Below are 12,855 nucleotides of genomic sequence, written 5' to 3' on the forward strand. Positions count from 1 at the left end.
AATAATTACATCTATTGACACCATGCAGGATGGTCTGGCATTTCTGTTACAGCTTGAGACAGAAAAACGTTCACAATAGAGGTACATTGCATAGATGGGGGGGAGGGAATTACTTCGAATTAAGGAAACAAACTGTGGTCAGTGTTTGTGGTGTACTCAGCTTTCTGTTGCACAACAAAAAAGAAAACACCCCCCCCCCCACACACACACACACACACACACACACACACACACACACACAGTTCAATGATATTTAACTGACATTAAGATTAACATTCAACCCTGTGTGCAAAGACGCCGGTCGTTGAGGTGCACTGACTACGACTGCAAAGTTAGAATTATATAGTGTGCATGCAGCAGAGTTGGATCGGTCATTAAATTCCTGTAAATATTTAGAAAAATCCTGGCCTGGAAAATAATTAGAATTAATCAAAATGTTTTGGATTTTTTTTTGGATATATATGTTTGGCTATTCGTTTTGTTCATAAAATACATATACCAAAACATGTTACATGTTAAAATGGAGTGCTGTGCTGCACGAGCTTTCATGGAAATCGCAGTCTGTGTTCATGATTTGAGGCATTTTGTTCAAAACGGACCAATCCTGCAAACTTTGGAAGACATTTTTATCCGGATAGAATATGAAACATTTGAAAGACCCGCTTCGTTTAATGACTATAGAGATACTGTGTACTCATTTGCATGATGTTTGGATAAAATCTGTAGGAATACTGTCAAAAAATGTGTTTTGCAAAAATCGGCCTCCTGGTGGCGTTATAACAGGCCCATGTGAAAAATTGTATGTGTACTACTACTCATATAAGCTGTACACAGACAGAATGACACACGGACACACGGACACACGGACGGACGGACGGACGGACGGACAGACGGACGGACGGACGGACGGACGGACGGACGGACGGACGGACGGACGGACGGACGGACGGACAGGGTGCAAAACATACTCTCGCCATGGCTTTTGGCCTATAACCACACAGTAGCTGAACAGGTGCTTTGTTTAGCAGCGATGCTATAGCGCCAACAACTGCAAAGAACCACTGACGATTGGCCAAAAAGTACTTACAGTAAATCTATGTAGATATATTATTATTGTCTCCGCCAGGCCGAAAGGCATGGCGAGAGAGTATGTTTTACCCCCTGTCTGTCCGTCCGTCCGTCCGTCCGTGTGTGTGTGTGTTTGTGTGTGTGTGTGTGTGTCCGTCCGTCCGCCCGTCCGTCCGTCCATGTGTCATTCTGTCATTTTCTGTACAGCTAATCTCCGGCACCGTTGGCTTGATCGCAGCCAAACTGTGCACACACACTCCCTGGATATCAGAGCAGAACCTCTGCCCCACATTTTTCACAAAGGCCTGTTATAGCGCCACCAGGAGGCCGCTTTGTGCAAGACATATTTTTTGAATGTACTCCTACAGATTTTGCCCAAAAATCATGCAAATCGGTACACAGTATCTCTATAGTCATTAAACAAAACTAGTCTTTCAGATTTTTCATATTCCATCTTGATTGGCTAAAAATGGCTTCCAAAGTTTGTAGGAGTGCTCCGTTTTGAACAAAATGCCTCAAATCATGAACACAGCATGCAATTTCCATTATATTTTGCAAGCACATTCCCATTAGGCCGAGGAAGAAATGCCACTTGAACATTTTAAAATCAGCCTCATGGTGGCGCTATAACAGGCCCATTTGTGTTTTTACCTATAGCTGCACCGATCTGTGTAAAACTCTGTATGCGCACTCCCTAGAGGTCAAGGAAAAACCTTTGCCCTGCATTTTTCACTTCTGCCTTTTATAGCGCCACCAGGAGGACGACTTATGTAAAACATATTTCTTTATATTACTCTTTCCGATTTTATCCAAATTTCACGCAAATCGGTACACATGATCTCTATAGTCATGTGATCAAGCCGGATCTGTTTCATTTTTCATATTCCATCCTGATTGGCTAAGATTCACATCTAAAGTTTGCAGTAGTGGCTTGTTTTGAACAAAATGCCGCAAAGCATGAACGCAGCGTCTGATTGCGGTCAAACTTTGCACGCACATTCACACTATGTTGAGGAACAAATGCCACCCTTTTAACATTGGCCTGTTATAGCGCCACCAGCAGGTCTAATTTAGCAAAACAATTTTTTTGAACAAAATGCCTCAAATCATGAATGCAGTGTCCTATTGCCATGCAAGGCCTAAAAAGAAATGGCACCCTTTTCACATTGGCCTATTATAGCTCCACCAGGAGGCCACAATAACCTACCTGACCTGTGCTCCGAGGAGCACTTTTTCTAGTTGATGTCTTTTTTTTTTTCCTTTTTTTTACCGTGGAGAAAAATCACTTGCGCTAATATTCAAAAACAGCCAAACTATGTATTAAGGAAATCAAAAACAGCTTGTTTTATTGTAGCAGAAATAATATCAGCAATTCATCATTAAAATATATGTTTACAGCACTCCATTCAATATCAGATTTTTTTTAAATCTGCAAAACACACAAATACACACACAAACAACACTGATCATACAAAAATACTACATTTTTGTATGATCAGTATGTTTTCTACTTTAAAATGTGTTGTTTAAAGCACGTTATTTTCAGGATAGAGAAAACATACAAAAGTACAGAAACTTGAGAGATTAAACAGTCACCACAGGTTAAGTGGGGGTGACCCATTTGCTATAAAGCAAAGCTTGTTGATCTCAAAGCATTGTCACAAAACCAGATATAATATACCAGATATTAGGCAGCCCTGAATCCCACAGAACCCTCTATTATAATTGAAAAAGTCCTATACAGCACTTTGTCAATGTGGGTTGTTTTAAAATGTGTGTTATAATACATTTGATTGGACTTAGGCTACTATGCAAAAACAACCAAAGTATGGATTCATTAGGAAGTAAAAGCAATCCATTCAATATCTGATTAAACAAAATCTGCACTAAAGCTAAACTAAAGCTCTAAAGCAAACGACAAACATTTCTGCTTTTTAATTTGTTGTTTAAAGCATGGAAAAAACAGAGCTTGAGAAACCTGGGAGTTGAACTAACTAACTGTGGCTTTTTCCATTTGTCATAAAGCAAAGCTTAAAGCATTGTCAAAAAATAACAACTGTATATCTGGAACTATTTAGGCAGCCCTGAGTGCCCCAGAATCCTCTACTTTGGTTTATTAGACTGCTGCTCTGGCCTCGACGTGGGAGATGGTTGTCTGGACCCAGCCCTGAGTTCTGTCAACACAGAGCTTGGCACCAGACTTCATTGTGAACCTAGAACACGCAGAGATAGAGAGAAGACTTGCCTCATTAAGGTGTTTCCTTTTACATTGTATTCATTCATGTTATCGTTAACATCGTTAGATGGGAGAGAATAGAGGTAGAGGAAGCACAGTAGTGAAAAGAAAAACACAGGATAAAACACAGGAAAACATTATCCAAAATATTGATACGTATGTACAGATAACATGTAGTAAGTAGTATGTATATGATGTTTTAGCATCATGTGCAGATGTGTACATAAACGTGCCGCCATGAGGCAAGATTTAAAAGTAGCTGCAGGTTCACAAGAACAGTGGTTCTCAACGTGTGTGTGTGTGAGTGTGTGTGTGTGTGTGTGTGTGTGTGTGTGTGTGTGTGTGTGTGTGTGTGTGTGTGTGTGTGTGTGTGTGTGTGTGTGTGTGTGTGTGTGTGTGTGTGTGTGTGTGTGTGTGTGTGTGTGTGTGTGTGGGGCTGTGTGCATGCATGCGTGCGTGCGTTCGTGCAGGCACTGGGGGTACCTGGCACAAAACTTGACGTGAAAAAGTTTGAGAACCACTGGTCTACAGTAAGTAAACTTCACCTGTACAGTGTGTTCAATGTTATGTACTGGTACAAGGTTATAATAAATATAACCTAATACTCACACAACAGCATCCTGAGCACAGTGAGGGCCTGTGTGCTGGAATGTCACCACGTTGTTCTTAGGAAGGCGTCTGTTGTAATAGCTGAAACAGCACTCAGTTGGACCAAAGATCTCTGTGAGAGTGAGGCAGAGTGAGAAAGACCCATTTATCACCCATTTAGATACAGGTCCTATCACACACATCCCCTGGATCATGGAACCTTTTAGACAACACTAACACTGCTCATTTTAAATGTTCCACCAGTAAATATGAATTGTTTATTAACCAATAACCACCCACTGGGAAAATCAAGCAAGATAGGGACATATGTTCCAAGACAATTGTGATATACAGTACTTACTTAAATGCCTAGTTGCCTACATACTTAAATATGATACTGTATACACGCTCAGAATGTGATGTATGCTTACATGTGATATACATGCTTAAATGATACGTACATTAAATCCTAACAGCCCAGTGGTTGTATCTTCAATAAAATGGGACACTGTTGCATCATTGAAATAATGTGGAGACAGTATAGAGAAGCTACATCTACCATGAAACATAAGACATCTTCTTAGACTATATATGCTTGATTGTTCTTGTTTGAGAAATGCTGTTCATGCTATGCATATATACGTGACACTTGCACATTTGACATTAAAAACAGTAAAACATAATTGAAATAAAGGCAGACACGCCATCAGAAGAGGGCTTGGGGCCCGCGAGGAGCGTCCGAGCGAGCTAGGCGTTTGGCAAAGCGAATGCCTGTGACGAGTTGTGCAAATCCCGCTTCTGCATACAGATAGGGTTTGAATCAGTTCATTCAGTTCAGTCAGACAACTCTTGGATTGGATTAGAATATATATTTATTGAGCAAGCTTGAGCATGGATATAGAAAGCATAAGGAAGCATGGTTTGGCGTCAGGACTCTGAATCCATTCACTCCCTGTAAGAATAACATTTTAATAAATGTTACATGCCAAATAGCATTTACAGGGAATGAATAAAGACCCCCACGGGGATCTAGAAACAGAACCTACAGGTGGATGCCGGGGAGGCGGTGGGATGAGACTATTCATGGTCAGCAGCATACGTAGGCAAGGCAAGCAAGGGCAGCAGATCCGGCAGGATCTCGGCAGCAGCAGCAGCAGCGTCGCACGTCAGAGCAGCAGAAGAGCGCAACCAGACTGAGCAGGTAGGCAGAGCATTACTTATAACCCACCGACCAGGAGAAGAGTGCATGTGACTTAGTCACCTGGTCGGTTAGCCCAATCCCTTGAGTTGCCCGGCCTGAACTAGCTCCGTAAACTGCGCCTCATTTCAGTCAGACAACTCTTGGATTGGATTAGAATATATATTTATTGAGCAAGCTTGAGCATGGATATAGAAAGCATAAGGAAGCATGGTTTGGCGTCAGGACTCTGAATCCATTCACTCCCTGTAAGAATAACATTTTAATAAATGTTACATGCCAAATAGCATTTACAGGGAATGAATAAAGACCCCCAAAACAGCAAGAACCCCCAAAACCGCTTGGGAACACAGAGCCTGACGCCGGACCAACCATCTGTGAGAATGGTGGAGCTCCATAATTAACATGATATAATGACTGAGTTCCTCATCATTTAATTTTTAGATTTAACTAAACAAATGCAGCATGCATCCATGTGTTCAACAAGCCTGATGAATCCAGGTACCTGCTGATCCCTGAATTCAGGAGTCCTAGACGGTATCCTAATATGGCGTCCACGCTGTGCCGCACCAACTCGGATTCGAAGAGGACATTCTATATTTATTTCTTTTTCAAAGAAATCTGCTATATATATACACATATATATATAATGAGACATCCTATGATGAATGATAACTATTGTTTATCATCCATAATAAATAAAGTGTACTGACTATGTGTGTAAAGACGCGCTATCTTTACTTAACATCTGAATCAGTACCCAACGATCCCTGAAGCAGCATTTACTAATAGACTGAGCTTGATATGATTAGCCTGACTGCATAGCCATAGAAAAACCCAACATTTTTTAACTCTGCCATAGAAAACCCAACATTTTTTAACGCTGCCATAGAAAAAACCCAACATTTTTTAACGCCGCCATAGAAAACCCAACATTTTTTTAACGCTGCCATAGAAACCCAACATTTTTTAACGCTGCCATAGAACCCAACATTTTTTAACGCTGCCATAGAAACCCAACATTTTTTAACGCTGCCATAGAAACCCAACATTTTTTAGCGCTACCAAGGAAAGCCCAACATTTTTTAGCGCTATAGAATAAACCAACATTTTTTAGCACCATGACATCACCACTAAACTAAATCCCCAGCAATCCACCCGAGTTGTAATTAAAGCGTCAATAATGCTCAAGCAGCATTTATTGAATTAGCGATAGAACAGCGAGAGCACTCATACTCATGAGCTTTTTGCCTGCAGAATGTCATCCTTATTAACCAATATCTACGTAAGCTCCTGAGGACCATCGCCCCATAGATTTAGAGAAGCAGAAGACAAGCAGCGCTGCAGGTGTAGCTACACCAATACGGAGGATGGAGAAAGCCCGCAGCTTGAGCAGATCTCTCGCAGCTTTGCAGTGAACCAGTTCAAGTTTAGGCCTACAGATGGAGAGACAAACACAATGTTATTGCAATTCTGGATTAGCCCGGCCATCCTATGACCACTTTAACCCATTTTGGGTTCATGTTGCCATTTATTTTTATTTTTTTTAAATCGGCCTTGGTCTAAATGGGTTAAGCGCCATGTGGCAGCATGTTAGCAATTAGCATCATAGCGGTTGATGCAGAAAGAATATGGTATACAAGCTTAAATTATAGCTTGCAGAGCTTGACGCAGATTATTAGACATGTGACATGTGAATAATATTAACTAACGCCGATATCCCTCTCCATCCATAGCCTAATAGATTTAGCACGAAATGCCATCTGATGCAAGTCTGAATCGGCCCAACAGAGCCAGACGCCAGAGGGTTGGCAGAATTGATTTAGCAGAGTTTAGCAGCGAGGCTAGGCAGCTCAGTAGATGATGCAGCATAGGTGCCGAGAAGACATGAGAAGCCCACATCTCAAGCAGCTCTCTCAACGCTGCCTTGAGAGCCTTGTGCTGGCCCGCACAGTAGATGATGCAGCATAGTGCTGAGAACACTGAGAAGCCCACATCTCGAGCAGCTCTCTCCGCTGCCTTGAGAGCTCACAGCCGCCAAGAGCGTAGGTAGTTCAACCTGGAATCTAGAACCAGAAGCAGAATTATTCTTGCAATTACCATGGTAAGCCACCCTGGACGAGATGACGCCGTTATAGACCGCTGGGACAGGAATTTACTTCCTGAAGCCACTCACACATCCACAGTGAAAAGCATGCTGCACGCCAATGCGCGAGTGTGGCCTCAATCCTGACACAGTCAGTTGCACACCGCAAGCTGCTGGTTGCGCTGCAACACTCGTCACCAGTGATGAACACACCGTGATGTGGTGCCAAATATGCCGTGAGCATCCCAATCTGGCGGATAAAGCAGCGCCTTTTATACGGGGACAAAGACTTCCAGTCACCCAGCTTTTGATAAGCATGAGAAAAGCAAAGAGCCCATCAACATAGTGTAACTATTGATAACAGGAGCAGCCAGGATCGGAGTCCCTCTTTATCCGTCCTGCGAGATATTTTGCGGATTGGTGCGCACCAGCCAACATTGACAAATGACTGATATCTTGACTCTACTAAAGCCCCTCCATCTATCCTGTTGCAATAACTTTACTTCTGTAAGCTTGTTGCTCATAACATGACAACATCACTTGGCAACCAACTTTTCTATATACTGTACCATATACCTTCCACATGGAAGCAAGCATGCCATGATAGCTTGTGCTACCACAATCCAGAGCTATCCCCATAAGCAAGCCATGCTGAGTTAGCTTGTGCTACAATCAATTTGATAGCTTTACGCATGGGAAGTAAAACATGCTGTGTTTAGCTTGTGCTACCGACCATCCAAGCTTCCACATAAGAAGCAAAACAACTGAATTAGCTTGTGCTACGAACAATCCGAGCTCCCACGTGGGAAGCAAAACATGCTGTGCTAGCCTATGCTACAAACAATCCAGAGCTATCCATATAAGAAGCAACACATGCTGTGATAGCTTGTGCTAAACAATTCGCCTCCACATAGCAAACATGCTGTGCTAGCCTGTGCTACAACAATCTAATCTTCCACATAGAAGCAAACATGCTGAGCTAGCCTGTGCTACAAACAATCTAAAGCTTCCACATAAGCAAACATGCTGTGCTACGACAATCTAAAGCTTCTACAAAGAAGCAAACGTACTGTGTTAGCCTGTGCTACAACGTCTCTACCATCTCTTATCCAAGTGTATGCAGCAAAATGAGAATCCCTTTAGCTCATCCTGATCCTTAACAAGTGTAATTTAGCAATACAAGAGCATGCAACGGTAGAATGCAACCAATAACGTCTAATCTGCGCTGCAAGTTCATTTGATTATTTAATCGTAATATGAAACGGCCTACTTTACCTCCACCACATATTAGAGCAATTGAACTGCTACATGATTTGACACTGACACTGTCACTGTTGAAGACACGAGGCCTGCAAACCTGACTTCCCCAGTATCCAAGGTGAACAGCACTCATCCCCATCGGCATTAGGCATCCCATCACCATGCATTAAGCCGGACATGGAAAAAGAAGCACAAAGCAGAATATCAATGAATGCTGATAAATGACTTTGCGTGATATTGCTTTCAATTGCTAAATGTGAGGTAGATGAATGCAGTATTAATGAGGTAGTGGCCATAGCACTAGTAGTAACTTAGCATGTTCATGATCGGCACGTTTGCAGCAATTTTAGTACTAGCAGCATTAGTCGATTATAGCAGTGGTAGCAATGTAGTCCACATCATTAGCATAATCATGATTAGCAGACATTTTGCCAGCAATTGCAGAATGAGTAGCATTAATGCAGTAGCCTAGGAATGCAGTCAACATAATTAGCATGATCACCATGATGGCACTAGTATGAGTAGCATGCATTGACTGCAGAAACAATGTCAGCAGTTTTTGCCTAATCATGATCAGCAGTCAGTTAGTAGCAGTTGAAGAACGACTAGCATTATCTGAACAGTAGAAGCATGCCGTGAGGAGCTTTAGCATAATGGAGACCATCGTGTTAATGGCAGCAATCTAGTACAATTTAGTACAGCAACTTCAGCACTAACATGAACATGGAGATGATGGCAGCAATTTAGTGCTGCAACTTTAGCATCAACATGAACAGTGAGTTTTCCCTACTCTGCAAATAGATGCCAGACATAGCTACACGAAAGATAACTCATTTCAATGATTCTAGCAGCATTAACATTTAAACTGCAGTGCAACTACTTCTTGAACACTACTCACAAGTTAGCTTCCCCTCTCTCCTTTGCATGGGTAGAGAAGTGTTCGGTCATCAACTATAAGCCTCAAACAACATCCGGTGGATGAGCTCTTCAGAATAAGAGTACCGTCTAAAGCCACTGAACTATCCATGAATACAATAACTATAAATTAGCAAGATGCAGCCAACTGAGCATATCCGTGTTTTAACCAGTAGCCTACATAAAGATATTAATCTGAACATTAGAGCCAGAACAAGCAAAGCGACTCACAAAGTGACGCCATGCCCTCTCTCTCTATCTACCATGGCAGTAGCACTTACCAGCCATGTCAGCGCGCATCCGTTCCTCTGTGAACGATAGATCGGTGATGTCATCTTTTGAGAGAGAAGCAAGCAACTAGGTCTAGAAACCCAATCTTGAGATAAGTGAACTACTTTGAACAAATGCACGCTAAACCGGGGACCATAACAGAACCCCAAGCCCATCGTTGCTTACGATAAGGAAACAGAAACTTAAACAACACTGTTGGTGAACTACCGTTAACCCAGTGCCATAAAGAGAGTTCTGACACTAGCGTCGACTCCCATTGTAAGAATGGAATGCGGAAGTGCTCCGTCTATCTCAATGAGGCAGGCAGTCCCAATGTTTGGAACTATACCCAAGGAGCCCGTTTGCGGCGGGATCAAGCGTGTCGTTACTCTATTTCTACACTCTCTAGTTGACCATACTGAGATCGATCAATGACGAACGCTACTGCTTTTGAGCTGAGCGTTTAGCAAGCGATTTTTAACTTAAGTAAGAAAGTAATACCACGTTTAGAACCAGTAGCACACAGCTGAGTAGCTATGATTAGCGCAGCATGGACAATGCAGCACGCAAATAACCATCAACCAAGGAACAATATGAGACTATTCATGGTCAGCAGCATACGTAGGCAAGGCAAGCAAGGGCAGCAGATCCGGCAGGATCTCGGCAGCAGCAGCAGCAGCGTCGCACGTCAGAGCAGCAGAAGAGCGCAACCAGACTGAGCAGGTAGGCAGAGCATTACTTATAACCCACCGACCAGGAGAAGAGTGCATGTGACTTAGTCACCTGGTCGGTTAGCCCAATCCCTTGAGTTGCCCGGCCTGAACTAGCTCCGTAAACTGCGCCTCATTTGTCGTCTACATGACGGTACACGAACGCTACCTGAACAACTATCAAAACAGCATGCAGTGTAACAAAAACAACAAAACTTTGATCGTCATAAAATGATCTCCGTCCTGATTAAAACCAAGATAGATGAGCCAATCATGCACGTGCACACATGAAAGGGGGCTTGAGCCCCTGCCCTTTTACCTGTCGCTAAAAAAAGTGCCCTCTCCAGACTGGAGAAAAAGACAAAATAAAGAAGACAAATTCAACTGCCCCTAGCGGCTTAACGGTAAGGCCGACGGACATGCCAGTGGATGTGTTGGATGCAGCTCAAAGTGAACCTTTCTCAGGTGTCTAGTTTGTCTCCGTACGACCTTCCTTGCCCGTGTTATTAAAGAAAAACGGGCGACAATGGCCAAAAATCGGTGATCGAAAATCGGCAAAAGTGGCCGTTTTCAAGATGTTTTGGCCATTATCTCTGGAACGGAATGTCCAATCTGCTCAGTTCAAAGCTTGTTGGGTGCGTGACTTTGAGTCCATTAAGCACGCAGTGATACATTTTCGGGTTTTTGGGCCTAAAAGTATGGTCATTGTCCGTGAAAAAAAATCCAAAAAGTGCCCTTTTGAAATTCCAGACCCTGCCTCTCCAAATCCTTCTGCACGTCCCTGGAGCCAATACTCACTGTCCTGTTGTGCCAGGACATCCAGAGTTGAATAGACTTACCCTCTGCAGCCAGAGTTGAGAACAGAAGCATGCAGACCACTAGAATGACTGGTGTCTTCTTCATCCTCATAGTCATCATCATTAGGATTATTATTATGGTTGTAGTCTTTCAGTCTATACCGTCAAGTTGTATCTATCTGTTTCACTGTCTCTGGTAGTTTCAGTCTCTCTCTCTCTCTCTTTATATGCCTGCACAGGGGCGTGTTGAGAACATTCCAGGGAAAATATCCAGGAGGGAGGCCAACTATCAAGGCTTTATGTAATTATGATTTGCTCTCTCTCTCTCTCTCTCTCTCTCTCTCTCTCTCTCTCTCTCTCTCTCTCTCTCTCTCTCTCTCTCTCTCTCTCTCTCTCTCTCTGCATTACAGCACACACACCTAGCCATAACCATACCGTACCAGCCTACCTTTTTTTTCTTTTTCTTTTAAAGTTCTTTTCTTTTTCTTTTTCTTTATTTTCTTTTATTGCATGGTGAAAAGACATAACAGGACACAGGTGACATAAATTACAAAAAGAGAAACATATATAATAATGCATTTCCAAAATCACACATAATATATGAAAATGTAATGATACATTCAAAACAGGACCTAACCTAACCTAACCTAACCTAGCCTAACCTAACCTAACCTAACCTAACCTAACCTAACCTAACCTAACCTAACCTAACCTAACCTAACCTAACTACCTTACCTTACCTTACCTTACCTTACCTTACCTTACCTTACCTTACCTTACCTTACCTTACCTTACCTTACCTTAACCTATAACTAACTCTGATTCTATTGCTGGGACCTAGACAATTTGATGACCTAGAATCTAGATCATCAAACTGACCTCGGGAATGGCCATGTTATACTGTTGTTGACTAGATGATTGACTGTTGTTGTCATTACTTGTTCCTGAACATGTTGGATGCTTGGTCTGTGATCATGAAAACTGAAAGACATTGTTTAAATGTTGGCATTGTGTTCAATTTGACAGATAAACACCTCTGGAAGCAAAGATCTTTGAAAATAGGAATCCAGATGTTGAGGAGGACATGATGGTGGCAGAGAGAGGGAACAGCTGTGGTGATGCTGATAGGTCTGCTCTTACAACAGATGCTATTCATGCCTACTCAAAGTGAAAGTGATGCATGCTTAATCAAAGTGAAAGTGACGTGTGCTTTATCAAAGCTAAAGAGTGTGCATGTTTGCGCAGTACAACTACAGTCCTATTCCTATAAGGTTGGGCCACTGATCAGCTCCACTGGAGCACCTGGACTCTACTCTAAATTGTATGCATCGATGCATCGCTGCCCCAATATAAAAGTCACAGATGTGAACTGATAAGGGGTGATAACTGATTTCATTTGAGCCTGTGAATCTGCTGTTTTTAAATACAACTATTACTATCAAATTTTGCTGGGGACCCCCGGGAACCCCCTCAATGACCCCAGCTGGTCTCCGGACCCCACTTTGAGAAGCACTGGCCTATGGTCCAATTTAAATTCCCAGGCTGATTTTTGTTTCCAGTCCGCCCCAACATGAAGTTGATGATAAAATTGACTGCATCTCTAACATAGTCATAATGTAATGTACTCTTCTATAGGTCTATAAAGTAAGAAAGACTACGAGTAGTGTTCCACCCAATGACATTTAACTCAGCTCATTTGATTTTGCTATTTTTGTCTCATCTGTCTA

General features: G+C 42.4%; 1 protein-coding gene across 1 annotated transcript; it reads right to left on the reverse strand.

The window, feature by feature from the left end:
* Positions 1–3,103: 3,103 nt before the first annotated feature.
* Positions 3,104–11,349, reverse strand: LOC308103616 (C-C motif chemokine 4-like). Its single transcript, XM_080453694.1, has 3 exons — positions 11,171–11,349; positions 3,914–4,025; positions 3,104–3,281 (listed from the first exon to the last, which is right to left on the reverse strand). Exons 1-3 carry the CDS (start codon positions 11,250–11,252, stop codon positions 3,185–3,187), a joined length of 291 nt encoding a protein of 96 aa, XP_080309820.1. The 5' UTR covers positions 11,253–11,349; the 3' UTR covers positions 3,104–3,184.
* Positions 11,350–12,855: the final 1,506 nt, after the last annotated feature.

Source organism: Gymnoscopelus braueri (assembly GCF_963280865.1).
Source record: "Gymnoscopelus braueri genome assembly, chromosome: 16".
In the NCBI taxonomy this organism is placed as follows: Eukaryota; Metazoa; Chordata; class Actinopteri; order Myctophiformes; family Myctophidae; genus Gymnoscopelus; species Gymnoscopelus braueri.